The 21,455-nt window shown below is 48.5% G+C and overlaps 1 protein-coding gene across 1 annotated transcript in view; it reads right to left on the bottom strand.

The window, feature by feature from the left end:
• Positions 1–21,455, bottom strand: part of MTFP1 (mitochondrial fission process 1) — a 140,797-nt gene that overhangs the window by 71,952 nt on the left and 47,390 nt on the right. The window contains exon 2 of the mRNA XM_078667248.1: positions 11,186–11,313. Within this exon, the coding sequence (XP_078523374.1) occupies positions 11,186–11,313 (128 nt within the window). The remainder of the gene's footprint in view (positions 1–11,185; positions 11,314–21,455) is intronic.

Below are 21,455 nucleotides of genomic sequence, written 5' to 3'. Positions count from 1 at the left end.
GCGTGATTCGCGCGCTGTCAGCATCCGGGTACAGGAGATGTGCACGTGTACGGAGTGCACATTTCCTGTCCACGCGTGCCACCTCCTGTCTCCCTTCCGGCACCAAAGCGGCAGCAATAGAGTCTCGCTAGCGATGCGCTGCATTCGTAGCGAGACCTAAAAAGACATAAACACAGTAATAGCCCACATGCCCTGGCACTGTGGTGCACTACTTTTTAATTGGATGTGCACCTGTAACCAAGCGAACTTTTCACTCACAGTGATCCAGTGGCTGAGGTGGGCTGGCCAGTTGCCCCATGCTGTGGTAGGCTGAATAAAATGTGAGTGAACATTGAGCAGACCAATGTATAAAGAGGGCTGAAACAAAGTCCCTCTATGTATGCAAATATGTATTTATTTTTTATTCATTGATTGTTTAGATGACATGAGAGTTTAAAACAGTTAGCGGGGTCACTAGAGAAGACCTAAAACAGGTATTTGTATATAATAATATAGTCTGCCGCCAAATGTGAAGACCGAATTACATAAATACCATTTGTCTCAAAATTTCTCATCCCACCATCTTTTTTTTTTATCCCACCACTCAATTGAATGTTTCCAAACGGTGTTAAATGTTTGGGAAATGTGACTTCACCTGCACGACTGATCTGAGTTCTCGTAGAAACACATTTGAATAAAACGTTCACAGCTGTGGTGAGTTTGCCTCATGCAGGTGAAGTGATACTGCCTCAGTAAGTGCTGGGCCGTTTGCAGGACCAGAATTTCTAAAAGTAGTGGCCACTCAGGTGACACCTCATTTGCGGTCCATGTTTAAAGAAAGTTATGAGAAGGGTCTCCTACCGGAAGACCAACGACTGGCATCCATCGTAGTACTTAGGAAGCCGGGTAAGCTTGCTGATGCGTGTGGCTCCTACCGCCCAATTTCCCTAATCAATACGGAAGCAAAGATCTTAGCTAAAGTCCTGGCCCTACGCCTGATAGCGGTTATTTCCTCACTGGTCCACCTGGATCAGTCAGGCTTCATGCCCGGGAGGAACACAACATTAAACATCAGATGCCTACATAATGTAATAGCGCGCCGTGTGTTTCTTGAAGAAGACGCCTTGGTCCTCTCCCTGGACGCCTCGATGGCGTTTGATTCCATCGAATGGCCCTACTTATTTGAAGTCTTGAGGCGTATTGGCTTCAGTCCTAAATTAATGGTTTGGGTGAGATTACTGTACACAGATATTCGGGGTTAGGTCCAAGTAAATAACTATACACCCAGACCCTTCCCACTGAACAGAGGCACTAGACAGGGTTGCCCTCTCTCCCCACTGCTTTTCTCTCTGATACTGGAGCCAACAGCGGCCTATGTTAGGCGAGATGTTATGGTGAGGGGTTTGAAATGGGCGGATGGGCACGATGATAGAATATCATTCTATGCAGATGATATATTGCTCTACCTGGCGTCCCCCTACAAATCCCTTCATGGGGTTTTGAATATATTCACAAACTTCGGGAAATACTCGCGCTAGAAATTGGAGTAAATCAGTGTTGTTTGTCCTGAAGGGTCAAGCTCCCCGATTGCCATTGGGCTGCACGGTGGACGTCACCATGGAAGGCTTCCGCTATTTGGGGATCTTCGTAACTTCGGACCTCCAACTTTTCTACGACCGTAATCTCGCGGCCCCTCTGACTCGACTGCGGGCAGACTTTAAACACTGGCGCTCCCTGCCTTTGTCCCTGGTCGGGCAAGCAGCCCTTTTTAAGATGTTGGCCCTTCCCCGGTTCTTGTACATCATTCAAAACTGCCCCCACAGAGTCCCAGACGCATATTTTGCCGGGGTGGAGAGCGAAATAAGGACACTGGATGGAGGTTCCCCTCTAATACCATAAACAAGCTGACTAAAGGGTGGTACGATGGGGGCATTGCCCTCCCCGAACTCCGTCTTTTCTATTGGGCAACACAGCTGGTGGTGGTGAACCACTGGATCTACAGATCCCCGGTGGAACCGGCATACATGCTAGATAGATATCAGATGGGAAGGGCGGGATACCTGGAGGCACTATACTCTAGGGCTCGAAAGGGTTGTTACGTTGGGCCCACAGCTCACACGGTGACGATATGCACCTGGCGAACTCCCGTCTAGGATGGGCAAAGACCCTCATCAAGGCTACGCCCCTGTGGTGTACCCAGAGACTGAGGCTTCTTGGCAGTCACCCAGGGTTTGATAATTGGGACATAATCGGAATCTCAACAATAGTGGACTTGGTAAAAAAAGGGGGCACTTCTCAAATTCGAGAACTTACAGAGGACGTATGATATTGCCCAAGGGGAGTTGTTCAGATATCTACAAATTAGACATGCTCTCACCACAGCTATCCCTGACATGACGGATTTCCCAGACTCATCCCCTCTGGAAGACAGGCTTCTTGACGGTCCACTGCAACAATCTGCCAGACACTTTTCACAAACTTCGGGAGAGATGGCATCTGGACTTAGGACCAATTGAAGTCTATGACTGGCAGGCGGCACTGATGTCCCCTCGCGAGGCAGACATAACACTTAGGCATAGACTTATCCAACTAAAAATTTTACATAGATCTTACCTCACCGGAATAACCCTTGCAAAGATAGGCTTCAGGACAAATGCACTATGCCTTAGAGGGTGTCAACAAGACGCATCTTTTTACCACATGATATGGGACTGCCCAGGGGTGAGACCTCTATGGGAGGGGCAACAGGACGCATCCTAGAAGCCTTGGGGAAAAACACACCCTTACAGCTCGGCTGGGTCTCTTAAATATATGGGAGCCGGCTGACCTAACGGAAATTGAACAACAACCTATAACACTAGGTTACACATTGGTCAAAAGGGAGATAGCGAGGAAGTGGGGTGTGGCAGAGAGATCCTCGCTCCGGATGTGGATCAGGGATTATGACGAATGTATGATTGCGGAAAAAGAGTTGCTCAAAGTAAGAGGGTGCCCCAAAAAATGAGACAAAAAGTAGGGCAAGTGGAATGCTTATCAAGGTGATTTATGTGTGTCCCCAACAACAGAACTGGAATTGCTACGTACAAAACGGAGACGGCAAGAAGCACCCTGATAGCGCTGACTGTATTACATGGATGACTGTTATGTATGATGAAATATGACAATTATCTCTTGACTATATACGTCATTTGTTATCGTTCAAATTCAATAAAAAGATTTAAAAAAAGAATAATGACTGAGGGGTGAGAGCAGTAGTGGATGTGGAGAGAAGCAATAGGGTGAAAAGCAAAGGGGCCAGGATGGGAAAAGGAGCACAGGAGGGAGACCAACACGGGGGCCATTTGAGAAGCACATAAGCAAGAGAGAAAGCAACTTTAGAGCAGGGGCGGGGAAGAGTTTGGTGGGAGAGAAATATGAGAGAGAGAGCTTGCAACAAGAGGAACACAGCAACAAGTAGCGCGGGCCAGCTATTTGGAGGGAGAGACTCATGTGAGGGAGAGAGCTAGAAAACATATGAACTCTCAAAGCAAATATTTTTGGGTCTCATACAGTGCCATGATAGAGCCTGCCACATAACTAAATTACTTTGTGTGTGGATGTGCTCCTTGTGAAAGGGCCGAACACAGTCACCCACAGAGAAATTATACAATATCTTAAGTGAGCTGACCCAGCTTCCACATCCTGTATCCTCTAGTGGGCGGGAGAAAAACTGTGAATGATAGAAACACACTAAAGGATGAAAAGGACTGGCTTAAAGCTCCTATTAGTGAGTATTTTATATATATAATAGTAAAATCGAAAGATTTTGGATGATGGCAGACCTTCAAGTAACGAGGTGTATTGAGTCCCCCCTTAGTTGGCAATCCTCTCTTAGTCAGCAAGGCGCCAACTCTATGTTAGATTGTTTACCGCACTACAGGTGAGAGTATTATGGAGTGGTGAGTGAACACTGTACACTGCACATTTGAATTGCACTATTATGAAAATAATTGAAGGAGAGAAGAGACCGGTGATCAGAGCTACAAGCATTCTAGAGGAGGGTGAAAGCATGTGAATCTACAGAACTATATGCTCTGAACAGATGTTTACAGGGTAAATAACATTTTCCGTTCAGATCGTGTGTTGCTGTACAAACACATGCTCTGCACAGACTGTAAAGCAGTACCTTTCTGTATGTGGTGGCTAGTGTATGGATGATGCAGATGTCTGGAATAATGTCAAAAAAGGAGGGGTTTGGCCCAAAGGATTAGAGAGTAGGTAGGGCCAGTTATACTACATAAGAAAAAAAATTACCTATGCCTCTAGTGACTTCACAACACTTATTCATATGAAGGAAGATGAACGCAAACTAATACGTTTACCTTAGCAGTAATTTCTGCCTTTTATTTCATTTCATTTTTTTTTTTAATTAATAACTTTGATCACAAAAAGAACACATAGTCAACTAAACGAAATACCACATTAGTACTTACACAATGAAAATGAACTAGATGAAAATGTGTTTTGACATACAATTACAACTAAACTCATAATAATCAAACATCAATACAAACGAATGAAATGTCACAAAGAACAATCAATATATACACAATACGAAATACAAAGTTGTCATACAAAATAATAAATTAGATAACTAACACCCTTATATTTAGGATAAATCAATTCCTCTGAAATATCAGGGACATAAGGGGGTGTATTTGCAATATTTAACCAAGGAGTTGAGTTCCTTTGTCTGCCGACGCGTTTCGAGTGCCGGTTAAATCAATCGCCGCACTCTCATCAGGGCTGGGTTAGTCTTTCTCACGAACAGACTGTTTGTGACAAAAAAGGGGGAGAAGGGTTTGAATTTTTATTAAAAAAGGCGCTTCCCAAAACCCTAATTCTTTCTCTATCTGAACAAGTTAGTGGTCACATACCTGCATTATGCCGGTTTGATGTGACCATCAGCAATATGTGACAAGCAGTGGTTGCCAATCTGCAATAAAGTACATTATAAATGATTTAGCTCATGGGGCGTAATTCTTTTGTCTGATAGCTATGTATAGGCGGAAGGAGGGAAAAAGGTTACCTGGTTTTCAATATTGTGTGGCCAAGACGATTTTTAAGCAATAGACAGCAATTGCAGGTCTTTACTTCTGCAAGAGAAATAATACATGCGATTTCGCGGTGTCTGTTTATATAAATTTGAAACGTGACAACTGAGCGCAAGTTATTTACTTACTCGGGGAGGGGGGCCCCAAAGGCGTGGACCCGCAGAAGAAGTGTTGTGACAATTGACAGTCCTTCACTCTCTTTAAATATATTTTGTGGCTGCAGGGGCAAAAATGTAAAGGATTTGTCAAAATCGTTTTTAGCTGGAAGCACTTAGATGCAAGTGCACAATGTGTTTGTTGCTCACCTAATACAGCTTCAGGCTCAAGTTTTCAAGTGGGGATCTGCCTCCATTGTTGCTAGCAGCTCGCCGAGCAGATTCACACGTCATGTGATGGTGCATCAGTGTCACGGATGCGTTTCTGACCAATCACGGGAGGGGATGGTTAAATTGCATTCACAATGACTTCTGGGAGATGTAGTTCATTGAAGTCATGTATTTCAATTCGTTTGCCCAAAGTAACCATTTCAATTTCAGAAGTCGGTTGTGTTTTCCTACATATCTATATTGATCCCATTCATACTTTGTTAGAGAGACACAAGACCTGAAGCTGACAGCAGCGCCATATATTTGATTACAGCTCATGAGACTTCTAAACTCTATTGAGCTCACTCATGCAGTTGAGGCCCTGGTTGATGCTATCGAATTTCATAATTAAATATGCCTCTTTCCGCAGTAGAGCGGTCTCAATACATGTAGATTTTGGGTCAATCCATGCAAGAACTGTTTGACTTCTGGAGGTGGAGCAGGTAACCGTTGATGTCCTGGACTGCAGGTTTAGAGGGAGTAGCTTCTTGACGATACAGTAGTGGACAAATCGCTTCCACTTTGCAGCACAGTATGCCAGTATGGCAGGTATATGGAATTCTCATAGGATGGCCATGCATTCCTGAGAGAGTCCCAGGTACCCAAATTCTAGGACCTCAGATTGCTAAATTAAGTTGTTTAGAATTTGGGTGTTTGATCTGCCCTTGGTTCCTGATGAGAAAGTCCAGACTGCTTGGGAACTTCTCATGGGGGCTGATTGACATTTCCACTAAGGCTGAACACCAGGGCTGCCTGGCCCTGATGTGGGGCCACAAGAAGGAGGTTTTGTGATTGTTGCCACGTCTTCTGTGCTACCAATGAATTTCAACTGTCCGATATGGAGTGTACGCTCCAGAAGCATCGGCAGGGGTGTTAAGTGTGAAATACACCAGACACAGCATCTACAGCCGGAAATGTAACCCATGAGTAATACAACTCAAATGGGTACGCCCCGTCAGCTGAGACAACAAAAACCACTGCCTGTCCCTCTAAAGAAACAAGGTATTTCTGCAAGTGATTCCATACAGCCACACGACTGTGTGCTGGGATATCAACCACAGCCATATCGAAACAGTAATAGTGAAGTACAAACCAATACAAAAAGGCACAACTGGGTAGTAAGTCAAACAGAAAACCGTTTTAAATTTATCAAGCTTGGAGAAACCTATGTGACTATAGGTAGGTTTTATCCGTCACTACCGGAAACAGTAGTGAGGGGGTCGTAGACTGATATAAGCACTACTCAAGCATCTCACAATAAGACCACACTCGTTGGCAGCGCCATGATGCAAGGATTTCTGCTCATACACAGAACTGTGCACAGAGACCTAGGACATTAGTGAATTGTGGTGTACCAGAAACTCACCTCCGTACCTAGAAAACCCCAACCAGCTAGCATCAGTGTCACGTTAGCTCTTTGTCCTATAGCAAAGTAACCAATGACAACCTAGAACATGCGACTTAGGACCATCTCAGGAATGGTGGGAAGTGAGAACACTCTTTTGTTATAGTTTCATACCAGTCCACAACAGAAGCAAAAAAGAGACACGGTAAGGTTCAAATATTTATTGTAACGACGTGATCTCAAGCGCAGTATTTTAGTCCACATAAGCAGACATATGATTAAAAATAATATGGTCAGCATGGTTACAACTCCATAAAATACAAAAGGAGGAATCATATTACAATGATAGTGCAAACAGGTGAAACAGCGCCTAGTTTAAACACCCTCCCTATATCGGAACTATGTATTATAAGCTATAAAAGGTCTCTTGAGCTTGAGACGGGGGACCCCATTACCTGTCCGCTCAGTAAGTGTAAATTACATCTGGATCGGCTAGTCTCTCTGCATCCCTGGAATCTTCCAATTGTGTGAAATGATGGCAAGTGTGCTATGATAAAGGCGCCAGAATCTTGCTCAGCTCGCAGCTGCCAAAATGCTGTGTCTAGAATGTGTTACACGGACACGCCGATAAACAGGCTCACATGTTATGATAACCTTGACGGCTCAGCACTCACTGTACAGACTGGGGGCACGATGATTGTCTAGATATGTCGAAAAACAAACCTTTTCTCATGTATAGACCTTCGTGAAAGCTACCTTTGCAAAAACAGCTAAGCAGTGTCATGTGCAAAAAGCAGCAAAAGGTACAATGGCGTTTAAACTTCTAATAAGCCATGCTAACTTAACATGCACGCAAAAAGAGGCCCATAAACCACACTACAGGAGGAGAGGTGGAAAAGCATAGGCAAATATCCCTGACCAGTTGATTCACACCGTGTTGGCCTTGGCTTAAGGGTGTGGTTACCTGAATGTGAAGTATAAGCATTTTTAATTCTCCGGGATGGCAAACAGATCTATTTCGGGAGTGTCCCAGCGCTGGAAGTACTGGTGTAGGACCTGAGGGAGTTCCCACTCATGGACTAGTTTGCGTGTCCTGCTTACCATCTGCTGAGTTGTTGTCCATGCCCAGAAGGTACTCTGCTATCAGGTGAATGCAGTGATGAAGGGCCCAATGGCAGATATCTAAACCAGCAGGGAAAGGGTGCGCAAGTGAGTATCCTCGTGTTTTTGAAGATAGAGCATGGTGGTCCTGCTGTTTGGTCTGATTAGGACTATTTTGCCTCTAATAAGCAGTAGGAAGGCTTGTAGGGTGAGGTGGATCGCCAGAAGCTCGAGGTGATTGAGCTAGTGGCTCTGCTGATGGAGAGTCCACACACCCAGCACTATGTTTTGGTTAAGGTGAGCTTTCCACCTGGCTTGGGAGCAGTCTGAAGTAATGGTGACTTGCGGAATGGGGTCTAGGAAAGGCCTCCCCTGCAACAGGCTTTTGCTGTTCCACCACTGCAGACAGCCATTAGACATTGGCGGTTATCAACACTAGATCTTCCATTTGACCTTCCACTTGTGACAATTGTGCTGGCAGGCACTTTTGCAACAGACACAGGTGTAGTCGGGCTTGGAGTACGACAGCAATGCCCAAGGCCATCATGCCCAACAGGTGCATTACAGTCTCCTGTGAAGTGACGCTCTTGCTGAAAACAGATAGAAGCTGGCCAAAGGCTGTGACCTTAGAGGGTTTGCATAGGCTTTCCCAGTGCCCGAATTTAGTACCACTTCCAGAAAGGGTTACATCTGGAGCAGTTTGAGTTGGGACTTGGCCACATTTATGGTAAACCCAAGACTGTGAAAGAGTGAGGTAGTTGCCAGGAGTACTGTATGCACTGTTGGCTGCTGGCGCTCTTGATCAGTTTATCGTCGAGATAGGTGAAAACATGGATGCACCCTCTCCTTAACTCCTTCCATGCTCATGACAAGCTCAGCTTGCCATGAGGCACGGTGCTCGTGTGCTGATGACGAGCTGAGCTCGTCATGACCACACCCATTTCTATTGACCTTCAGCACAGCAGGGGAATATCTCAAGCAGCCAAGGTGTTAAGTGGGTGACCACCACTGCCAGGCACTTGGTGAAGACCCTTGGGGCAGTGGTGATGCTAAAGGGGAGTACCTTGAACTGATAATGCCGGCCACTTACCACGAAACACAGATACCTTCAGTGGAAGGATGGATGGGGATGTGGAAGTAGGTGTCCTTGAGGTCCAATGACACCACGTAGTCATCTTGTTCCAGCATTTTCACCATGTGAAAATGTTCGAAGAGAACATATCCGAATAGAGAGGCTGGAGGTCCAGTATGGTTCTAAGGGAGCAATACCCCTTGGGGATAAGGGCATAAAGTGTGCCCCGTTGGTGGACGGGCACTAACTTGATGGTGCCCTTTTGAAGGACCACTTGGACCTCTTCCTCCAACATGCATATATGTTCTCTGCTGAGAAGGTGCCAGCAGGGGATAATTTTGGGTTGTGGTGTAAGAAGTTCTAGGCAGTAACCATGAAGTACCTTTCCCAATGCCTACTTGTCTGACGTGATCTAATGCCAGTGAGGGTGAAAATCCTAAAGCCTTCTCCTGACAGGTGTTGTGTTATCGGGGGAGGGGTGAGAAGGGGTGTCACTATTTGGAGGTGAAGGCCCTTTTGCCACAGCCTCCACTGACCCTACCCGTCCTCTTAGCCAGAGGCTCCCTTGCCCCTTCTCGTTATTGTTGCTTCTGTACGCCCCTGTGAAGTAACCCGTTGGAGATTGCTGGTGGCAGGCCTGCTGCTGCCTAGGAAAAGAAAAAAGAGGTGGCTGGGGCAGTGGTCTTGCTGCCTGCTCTAAACTTCTGGTTACAAAAGGACCAGAGTGGATGTTTGGAGGACACCATAGCCTTAACAATGTCCATCTCCATCTTTAGCTTTTCAAGTATCTAGTCAACGTGTGGGCCGAAGATGTCTTCGCCATCGAAGGTCAGATTGAGCAGATGCTGTTCTACTTTTGGTTTAAAACCAGAGATACAGACCCAGGCATGGTGTTTCACCAGGATACTGGTGCTAATGGCATCCAGGGCATAGCGAATGGTGGCACTGGAAATGCTTTTTCTCTCTGCCACCAATTCTTCTCTCCTCTGCCAAAGATCCTCAGGGAGGTGTTTGGGGAGATCTTGCATCTCATTCTAGTTAACTCTACTAGGAGGGCAGACAAACAGAGTTGGTCTGCTCTTCCAGTGCGTAGCCGCCTGCACCACTATTTTTTTCCCCACTGTGTCGATTGTGTTGCTCTTATTATCTAGATGGGAGCATCTCCTCCTAGGTGTTCACATGCAGTGTGAACCTCTAGGGAATAGGTGGTACTAGCTCAGCCATGTATGGTGGGTCGTTGTGAGAGAGCTTGTATTTCTTGTCGACCCCGCGAATAACCAACCTTGACTTTAAAGGCTACTTTAAGGTGTCTGTGGTTGTCTTTATCAAAGAAAGGAATTGAACTGCACATCGGGTCTTAGACCAAATGTCTCGACCAGGAAGTTGTCTTTTTTTCTGGGGGACGGCATATCGACTTATGATAAGTGGCAGCCCTCTGAGTGACTTTGTTGTAGGATGTAGGGTCATCAGTGTGGGGAGTGGCAAAGCTAGGTACAGATGTGGGTCTGTTTCGCACAGGTCGTAAGGTACATGGTAGGGTCATCATAGAAAAGTGGGCTGCCATCCCAATAAAATTAGTGGGGTTTGCGCTGAAGGTAGCAGTGGTGGTGAAAGGGGAGGAGGTGAAGGAAGGAGGAGGATTTGGAGATGGCGTGGAACAGGGAGAGGCTGGTGCCCCTATCCCAGCTCCTCTTGAGCTTAGGAAGTAGGGGAGACTTCAGAGCAATTTCCTCCTCAAAAGTGAGGTTACTCTTCCGCAGAAACGTCTATGTTGGTTTTGGAGGCAGCTTGGTAGTGACCTTGCCGGACTAATAACAGATGAACAGGCGTTTCTGGTGAGCATCCTGCTCTTCCTGCAGCTGCTGGAGAATGGATTGCTCTCACTCCACATAGTTAACCATAGAGGGTGTTTTCAGCAGATGGAATTTTTGATGTCAAATGTGATTTCGGTGTCACCATGGGTTTTGGTGCCCGTGCCAAAAAACTAGGCTTCAAATGTTTATGTAGAATCTTCTGGATTGAAGGACACGGAGTTTCAGTCCGCGAAGAAATGAGCAGTCGGCTTCGAAGGCTTGGATCGGTGCCGACAATGGCTTGAGAGCAATGGTGGAACAGGTGCTGTTTCTTAGATATGGTACTAGATTGTCTAATTTCTCTACTTTATCCTAAGATTAACCAAGGCAGTCTTATGTGAAGACAAACATTCTAGTAGTAGTTTCAGATCACTCACCACTGCTGCTTTCCTTCCTTTATCAATGGCATCAGCTGTCACATATGCAGTCGCCACCCCATAGCTTGCCCAGACCAGCTTCACAGGGATCAGCGCTCTAAAGGCCTCGCCAACTTCATTGGCATATCCTGAAAAAATCAAAAAGGCAGATGGATTGAGTAATTACATGTGGGTAAGAATACATAAAAGGAGTGATCGTAAGAAGTCTCTCTAGCCCTAAAGGAATCTCTGCACTGTGCACTGTCCTTGCCAGACCTGAGGACACAGAGGAGACCGAAGGCTCCTTCAGTTCATTTTCCTGTGCATTGCCAGGGCCACAGGCCCAAGCAAAGCAATGCCTCGCCATTAAAAGGGATATGGCTTGCCACAAGAAGATCAGTGCCATCCTTCAAGGGTTCTTGCTGGGACTAGTGACATGGACGGACGATTCCTCAGCTCCTTAAACCTGCACCTGACATGGGAGCCAGGCCAATGAGCTGAAACTGGGATAAGTGGCCTGGCTGTGACTTGCACCCCAAAAGACAATGAGAATCTTCAACAAACAGGTGCGTTTATGGGTGTAGTTTGGTAGCCACAGAATGTTCCATTTCAACAAACACCCTGGTGATTGCAACGATTCATGCGGGGGCAGAAAGGCTAAATAACCCGCAGTACACTCACAAGACTACCCAATTTCCATCACTGATTGCAGAGCAATCTCTGTTCTGCAACATCCCCATCTACTGTGCGACTGGTTCTTTCTTCGCCTTCCTCCAGTGCCTCAACACCTAGGGCAAACATATGAGCAAATTCTACTGACCCTAATTTGCTACATGTGACTGAAGTCCCACAGCAGATGACTTTCGGCCCTGACCAGGCATCCCTGCTATTAAGCACCACACTCACACTCTGACTCCCTCCCAGCCTTGGTAGATCAATTCTTAAAGAAGAGGGACTGTTCTCTATCATACAACAACATGTTCAATATCCCCACACACCAATTGAGAGTCTGTTCCAAAGTAAAGATGGCAAAATAAAGGTCTTTATCCCCACACACCAATTGAGAGTCTGTTCCAAAATAAAGATATCAAAATAAAGGTCATTATCCCCACTCACCAATTGAGTCTGTACCAAAATAAAGACTGCAAAATAAAGGTCTTAGAGTGAGGACCCCCGATCCAACACCATTATCACTTCAGCTGGAGATCCCACCTAATCTTGGAGAGGTGCTTGCTGCTTCTTGCTGGACACTCACAGCCTCACTAAGGTTCACATGCAGCCACACAACTCTCACCAGATAGGGTGAATTGTACCAAGACCTAGTGCTCAAGCTGATCTGTCTCCTCCTTCTTCAACATTCAGTCCGCAGTAACAGCTGATCCTAACAGTCTTACAGATTAAATGCCTGCCCTTATATTGTGTGAAGTAAAATGTATATGCAAGGCATCAGACTTGAAGGCCCTGATATGAAAGTTGAATGATAACTATATTTGAAGAGATTGTGAGGGTCACATCTAAGAAACTCTCTTAAAAATGCTTGCATTACAACACTCCTCTCATTGTTGAGATTAACAAAAGGGATGACGGCCCGACAACAATGCAGGACTCTCTGAAAATCCCGGAAAACAACACATTTCTAGTGAATTCTGTCCAAAGAACTTGCTATGTCTCGAACCTCCTTATTACCACCCATCTCCTCCAACATCACAAAAGAAAAGACAATATGGATCCATTCCTGATGATGCAATAGAAACAAACTAGCTCCTTTAAGGCAAGAACTGGAGGAAAAACGATGTTCAAAGACAAAAGTATATACGATCTTCCAATACATAACACACATGCCAAGCTTTCTCACCATTCTTCATGGCAGGGCAAAGGATCAGTCTACTTCAGGCACATGAAGGGGTTCCAGCAATCTTGGGCATCGAAGAGGACCAAGACGAAAACATATTTCACAAACCTGACTATTCTGAATGCAATTTCAATGGAATTGACGCATAAAACAATGGTTCCTTGTAGGACAATCAGCTATACAAAAACAATTGTTAATTGCTCATCCATGCATAATACATTAAATAAACATATAAATGGTGACATCAGCCTTAAAATGTTTTTTAAAAACACAATATTTAATATGTTTCGATCGTGCTCAGTGCTCAAGTGATCACAGAGTGTGAGAACTGAAAGGAGAAACACGAATGTGTGTATACTTCAGATATGCAATGGAAAGATAGATACTGTTTTGCTGTTTACACTATTTGAGTTATTGATATTAAGACAGCAAAAAAAACGAAGACAAAAAAGATCAAATTGCCACATGCGTCGAAGGCATTCCAAAAAGAAATGAAATGAGGGGTCATCAACAACACATACGATTTAAGGAGCATAAGTCATACTCTGTAAATGACCAAGATGGCTGCGGTGTGTTGTAGTGAATAGAAATAGAAGTTACTGTACCACAACAACTACAGTGGGCCGGGAAGGGGGAATCAGCTACTGATCAAGACTAAGTTTTAGAATTTATTTTTAAAAAGTAAAAAAAATAGATTCAAGTATTATTTTAATCAGGAAAAAGGAAGAAAGATTGGCTATACAGTGCAGTATGTGGCCATACAGAAAAAAATCTAAGTGCTTAATTAATATATTGGCCATCAAATGGCAGACATTTGATGTCCATTACAGGGTTTGCAGTTTGAGTCAGTTGTTGCTACAATTAATATATAGTACAAAAGGACACAGTCTTCAAACCTTTGACCAGACAGAATAAAGCATGACACTCAGTTGGCATCTTGGCCATCAGAAAATTTCAATAGATATAAGGAGGAAATGGAGCCACACATATCAGGAGGCCTCCATTTAATGTCTTCTCAAAGTTGAGAATCCAGCACAAACAAATAATGGTCTTAATTTGATATTTACAAGTGTTCTTAGTCCATCAACGGCTGGGACATATAAGACCTAAGCCATAGTTGTGCTTTACCGATAGTGACCCTGAGGACAAGTTATGCCAATAACCATTACATTATGTACCCACAAAACCGTTACCGTCCTCGGGATTTTTTCTTGCCCATGGTGAAGGCTTCAGAGGTGTTCTCCATAAGATTATCCAACTGAAAGGGGCATCAGTTAGACAAACACAATCATTCAATTTGGACGTGCAAAGCCAAACTTTGGGCAGAAATAGAAGGTGCAAAGGCACCATTAACACATGATAACAACGGGCCTTAAAAAAATCATAAAAATAATACAAGACCTGTAAGTCGTGTGACTTGCATAATCTACTTGATCTAACTGCAATGCAGTTGACCCATAGACTTGTCTCAAACTGTATGATCCTATGCAAATATTTGTTTTCACCGAGTTGTCTTATACTTTAATTGTCACATATGAGAGCACCTTCAAATATGTGAGTTCAGCACGTCTGCTGTGTAAAAACTCTTTTGTTTGATTTAATAGACTAAACATTTACTCCATGTGTGATAAAAAATCTTGCCCACATAAGGGTACATATTTCCCCTGACTCGCCTCTTAGTTCACAAATAGTATTGTCATCAGGGTAGGGACAGGAATGTTTTTCAGTTCATGTTTAAAAAATTTCATTTTTAATAACAATGGGGCATATGCCTCAAGCATTATTGCCTACGTAAACGGCCCGTTTCGCAGAACTGGCCCGTATGCGAATGCAAAAAATGCTTTTTAGATGCAGCAAACCTTAATTTGCGATTAATCGCAAAATGGGTTTGCGATTCGGTATATGGAAGGGGCGTGTTTAGGGTGTCTCTTCCAAATAGCCAATCCTAACGGTATGCATGAATGTTTTTTTTTGTTGTCAAATCTTTTTATTTCGTCCCCATGACAGGGGGTTGCAGTGAAGTGAGTCGTACACAGCGTTAAGCCTACAACCCAACAGGGCCGGCCGCGTTACTTCATGAAAAATGGAAACCGTTGCCAGTACACAAGCTCAAAGATATACACAGCGGTTTACCTACAATCCATAAGGGCCAGTCGCGTCACAATCAATCAACAGAGCCTGTGAGATCACTGCACAAGATAGTTCAAACTTCAGAACATCTGTAACCATTAAACCCAAGAGGTAGAACTAGAAGACCGAGATGGTCAAAACGGGAGTAGAATGACAGAAAAGGGGACAGCAAGAGAGAGAAGACAGTAGGAGTAGAGGAAAGGTGTAGACGAAGGGAGAAAAGAGCCACTGGGTGTCCGGGGCGAGGGGCGAAAAGGGGGATGAAGGGGTACTGTGTCAGTTGCCAGGGCAATCAATGTCGCTACTAGTGCTCGAAGCCTCACACATCCAAACCTCATGCCAGCAGCCTACCGGGATCAGGAGGAACTACAGCATCCTCCACTAATCGCAGCGCCCGCAGCTTGGGGGGCATGTGATGCGCCTGCTCCGTGGTGCATAGATATTTCACCAGGGGTTGCCACACAGCTTTGTAGCGTACATCTCGGGCCTGTAGCCGGGCTGAGTAGTTCCATTGTCATGACATGCCAGAGACGTACAAACCACGCAGCAATGGGCGGAGCTTCCACCTTCTTCCAGTACAGAGCAATGAGCTGCCGAGCCGCACCCAGCATTTGAAGCGCCAGCGCCCAGTCGCTCCGAGTAAGGGCCTCCAATCCTGCAGGTTTAATTCTCAGTAGTATGGGTACAAGTGGCTTCAGGCAGAGGAAACCCCAGCACCCTCCTAATGTGGCTCAAGACCTCCTTCCAAAAGAGGGTCAGCAAGGGACACGTCCACCATATGTGCAGGAAATCCCCAGTCGCAGACCTACACCTCCAACACACAGGGGAAGAGTTTGGAAACATTCTATGTAGCCGCTGCGGCGTGTAATACCACTGGGTCATCATTTTGTAGGCATTCTCCTGTTGTGGAATACTACGATAAATCCGGGGTATGTCACGCCACAACCTGGACCACTGCCCTGGGGTGATGTCTACGCCCGAGAGGGAATGCCAGCGTTGTTGATATGGCAGGGAAGGTAGAGTGCGCGGGTGCTGCAGGATCCGAAAGATTTTGGAGATCAGCCCCTTCGTCTCTGTAAAGGAGCGAGCCAATTGCTCAAACGGAGTAAAGGCGCGTGTGGCCGCGTGGTAGGTATCGTCGGTTAGCACCCAGTGTTTCAGTTGAGCGTATTGCAATCCGGCTGCAAACGGCACCCTAAATTCCTCCCTGCAGTCCGCAAAAGTCTTAAGGGAGCCCCCGTCAAACAGATCTGTGAGCACCCTACAGTTGCCTTGTGGCCACTTACGGAAAGCCCCCGTCCGATGCGCTGGGGGGAAACTTGGGTTCCCTTCGATAGGGGTATGGGGCGAGGGGAAGGTTGTAAGGCCCTTACGGACTGCTATCCTGTCCCAAATCTCCAGCACTGTTTACTTGGGCACCGCTAGGTATGCGCTCGGTGATCACCCTGCCCTAGGTTTCTATGCCAGGTCCCATATGGTGCGTCCAGTCACGGCCCTATCCATATGGAGCCACCCTTTCTCGCTTTCCGTGACACCCCACTCAACTACATACCGGAGGTGGGCGGCCCAGTAATATTCCACCAAGTTTGGGCAGGCCAATCCTCCCCGGTCCCTGGGCGCCAGCAGGAGGGCTTGCGAGAAGCGAGGTTTCTTCCCCCCCCCCAGATGAAGTTTGTTAGGTCTCGCTGAAGGCCTCTGATGCTCTGTAGCGGGATAGGAGTAGGCAGACATTGAAAGAGATACAGGATTTTGGGCAGTATGGACATCTTGATGGCGTTAATTCTGCCCAGCCAGGATGGTACAAGCGATCTCCAGCGCCTCAGATCCTCTAGGATCGCTCGTCGAAGATCTTTCCAGTTGGCCGACGTCCAGCCTTCCAACGAGGGGGTCAGCGTCAAGCCCAGATACCTGATGTGCTGGGTCGACCATCTATAGAGGGCTAATTGCTCTAAAGAGGGGATGTCCAATTTCGGGATAGTGAGGCTGAGCACCCAGGACTTGCTATGATTGATTTTCAAGCCAGAAGCACTCTCAAACAGGCACAGCACAGCATGCACCGCCGGTAGGGATTCTCGGGCCGTATCAGCGCAAGGATAAGGTCGTCTGCAAAGAGCGCTACCTTGTTGTCCTGACCGCCCAGAGGAACACCGTGAATCTCAGGGTCCCTCCGTATCATATCCGCCAGGGGCTCAACTGCGAGGGCGAAAAAGAGGGGCGAGAGCGGACAGCCCTGCCTGGTACCCCCTTCCAATGTGGATCGGCTCCGAGAGCTGCCCGTTGACCCTTATCCTAGCCCGCGGTGCAATATATGGGGCCATGATCCTGGCAATCATCTTCGGACCGAGCCCCACCCGGCGCAGCACCGCTCTGAGGAAGGACCAGTCTACGCGGTCAAACGCCTTCTCAGCGTCTAACGAGAGAAGGCAGGCAGGGATCTTCCAGTGATGAGCCTTCCCTACCAGGTGGGCGACCCTGCGAACGTTGTCCGCTCCCTGACGCCGGTGAATGAAGCCCACCTGATCAGGATCAATCAAGCCCGGCATGTGTGGGCCCATGTGCTTCGCTAACAGCTTGGTGTAAATCTTAAAATCCGAGTTAAGAAGAGCAATCGCCCGGTACGACGCACACAGGGAGGGGTCTTTCCCAGGCTTCGGGATCAGGACAATTTCTGCCAGACCCATGTCATGGGACGGACCCAGCTCATCGGTGAAGGAGTTAAACAGGTGCAGGAGATAGGGGCCTAGCTGTGCCTGACACATGCGATAGAAGGAGATAGGAAGCCCGTCAGGCCCCGGCGATTTCCCCAAGGGGAGCTCGCGGATTGCCGCAGCTATCTCTTCCGGCAGGATCTGCCCCTCTAGTTCCTCAGCATGCTGCGGATGTAGTGTCGCACCCCCGTAGTGCCCTAGTACTTCCTCCACCAGTTCCAAAGGTGGTCGCTCTTCTGTGTACAATGCCGTATAGTAATCCCGGAAAGCTCGACACTTATCCCCGGCCGTAACCACCCTGGTCCCGTCGGGCAGCTGGACATTTGCTATATGTTCCTTCGCGGCTCGGGCCCTCAGCCTCCGCGCCAGGAGCTTCCCCACTTTGTCCCCTCCCTCGAAATACCTCTGTTTCAGTGCCAGGAGGGAGGTCTCAGCCCTATTTGTGCGCATCAGCCTGAGCTGGCCCCTAAGATTAGCCAGATGCCGTCTTGTGTGCCGAGTGGAGTGGCCTTGATCCTGTGTTTCCGCCGTCCTCAAGTCTCCCACAAGTTTATCTTCCAGTGCGCGGGCGTCACGCGCCCTCGCAATCGCGAGGGAAGTGATATGGCCCCGCATGGTAGCTTTGAAGGCGTCCCAAACCACCGGGAAGGGTGTTTCAGGAAGGTCGTTGTCCTCAATGTAGGAGACAATCGCTCCCCTACGTTCCCGTTCCCGGGCAGAGCGCGCCGCCGGATCCTGCAGCAATAACTCAACATGGGTGTGATCAGAGAGGGAGATATCGGACATGTCGACCTCCACGGTGTCGCAGAGGAGGTCCCTAGTGACAAACAGGTAGTCGATGCGAGAGTAGGATCTATGGACATGCGAGTAGTACGAGTACCCTTGCTTATCCGGGGAAAAGTACCGCCAGGCGTCGAACAGCCCAAGGTCCGTCAGCTGCTTGCGCAGAGTCGCAGACATAGCCCCCGCGCCACTGGAGGAGTTCTCACTCCTGTCCACCTTAGGATTCCATACCAAGTTGAGGTCCCCGCCCTTAATAAGGGACGAGCCTGTCTGCGGTATCTGCCCCCCTAGGAGGTCTCAAAGGTAACGGTCCTGCGCCTGATTAGGGGCATAGATATTGCACAGCGTGATGTGACGGCGCCCAACGTCCACCTCCACACGTAGGAATCGTCCATCACCACCCCGGAAAGGCCTGCCGCCCCCCTGCCTGATACCAGCCCTGCACAAAATTGCCACTCCCGCTGTCTTGGTGTCAGCTGTAGCCCAAAACTGAAGGGGATATTTAGGGTGAGCCATGCGCGCAGTATCAGCCTGCATGAGGTGCGTTTCTTGAAGAAAAATGATGTCAGGGTGTTGCCTTAAGAGATAATGCCAAAGCTGCTTACGCTTATTAGGTGAATTAAGGCCCTTTACGTTAAGCGTCAGGACCTTCAAAGGACTAGGAGCATTCACCGCCATACCTGATTCTGGGCGTCACCCGGCCACAACCGCACAGCACACATCCACGCATCCCACGCACACAATACCTAGGCATCCGCAGCGCCCCACCCCATTCCAGCAATCGACATTTCCCCCCCGCACCCACCAGGAAAGAGAGAGAAGAGAGAGCATAGGATAGTAAGAACTAGGAAGAGGAGAGGAGAGAGAGCAAGGAGCAGCCAGAAGGGCCACCCAGTTAGAGACAACAATGGCGGCCAACAGGGCCTTACTGTGCTGTCCCCGGTACAGAGCATCCTACACCCACAGGTTCGGACGCTCTCTGGGATGTAACTCCCTGAAGGACAGTCGGAGAAGGGGGGTCGTGACAGTCCTAGAAATCCTGAATTCGGGGAGCTCCCACATGCACCCCGCCCCTCACCTCAGGAGCCAGGGTAGAATGTGAGACGGCCCGAGGCCCAGGAGTGGAGCCCCAGTACTAGAAAAAGTGAAGCGCTAGCGGGTCGCCAGTCAAGGTGTCGGGGAGCGCCCCCCATGCCCCTCTTTGTCCCCCTCGAGGGACTGGATGTGAGCAATGATATCTTGCTTGGCCTGCGAGGGTGATTGCTCACCATCGGACGACGAGTGATGCTGTCGGCGTACAGTAGTCCATGAGGGCGCCGCGGCCTTCCTCTCTCGTCTATGAGATGGCGACGGGCTCGCCGGCGGGGTCGCCTGCAGTCGTATGAGTTGCGCCGCTTCTGTGTAGGTCCGTATGACCCTCCGCTTGGATTCCCACTGGAATATCAGTGCGAACGGGTGCCCCCATTGGTACGCAATGCCCATATTGCGCAACTTCTCAGTCACTGGTCGAAACGCTCACCTCCTCTTCAGGGTGTTGGGCGCCAGGTCTTGAAAGATCTGAATTTTGTGATCTCTGTATTGCAGATCCGGTTTATCTCATGCGGCCTTCCAGATTGCCTCTTTCTCGGTGAAGAAATGGACCCGCGCGAGAATGTCCGGTAGGAGTCCCGATCTGCCCGGCGGAGAGGACTCTCGGTGCGCCCGATCCAGTGCTGGCGGAGAAGCCTTCTCGCCCCCCCAGATCTCATGGAGGAGCTGCGTCACGTATCCCATGGCGTCTTCCCCATCTTCCCCAAGAGGAATTCCCCGGATACGGAGGTTGTTGCGGCGGCTCCTGTTCTCAAGGTCCTCCTGCTTCACTTGAAGGTCAATATTCTGCTCTTCAAGGGCCGCCAGGCGTTGCCAGAGGTGTTCCTGATCCTCCGTGCGCGCATCCATCGTCCGCTCCAGCCCGTCCACACGGTCGCCAAGCTCCGTGACCTCCTTCCGCATCTCCTTCACGCACGTGTGCACTTCAGACCGCAGCGACCCAATCTTCGTCTTCAATTCGGACATGAAGGTGGACATAAACGCCTGTGTGACCGGCTGGGACTCCGCCTGCGACCGCCCCCGTCTTACCCCACATCGCTACAACAGTGTTGTCCTTGGGGCCGCAGACGATTCAGCCTTGTTGCCTTTGTTGGAGCGCGTCATTGCGAAGGACCACCGCCCGAAGTCTAGGGCCACAGGCACTCCTCGCGGTTTCGTAGAAGCCCAATCGGGGCAGAGAGGGCCGTGCTGGGGTCTAAGCTGGGGTCTAGCTCAGCCCCCACGTCTCCCACCGCACACCAGTCCAGCAATTCTTCCTCTCTACCCGCAAAGCCCCAGCTGACTTCACAGGCACACTAGCGGAACCATCAGAGCCCGGAGGAGACCCGGCCCACAACCACCCCAGAGGAGAGAGCATCAGCCGCACCCCTCACAAGGGCAGCCGAGGCCCGCGTTCCAGCCACCAGATTGCCGTAGTAAACCCCACAGAGTCAATGGAGGAGGGCAGCCTGCAGTGTCTATCACCCCTTAGCTCCCAGGGGCCACTCCTCCCACCCGGAGGGCCCGGCACAGTACCTGTTCGCGCCTTAGGCTGATGGCGCCTCAGATGTCCAGCGTCTGCAGCAGCGGGGGCCCTCCAGCTCCGGCCTCCCCACCACCGAGGGGGCCCTTCAAGGAGCCGCACTCTTCGCAGGCCGCCTAAGAGCCCGCAGGCCGTCGATCGCCCGTCTCAGGGGGGGTCGTCCCGCACAGTTCACCACTCGCAGGGGCCCAGCTCCTCGAACCCCCG

Source organism: Lissotriton helveticus, chromosome 11 (genome assembly GCF_964261635.1).
Source record: "Lissotriton helveticus chromosome 11, aLisHel1.1, whole genome shotgun sequence".
NCBI classification, from domain to species: Eukaryota; Metazoa; Chordata; class Amphibia; order Caudata; family Salamandridae; genus Lissotriton; species Lissotriton helveticus.
The sequence above is the reverse complement of the archived record's forward strand: the minus strand, read 5'-3'. Positions and strand labels throughout refer to the sequence as shown.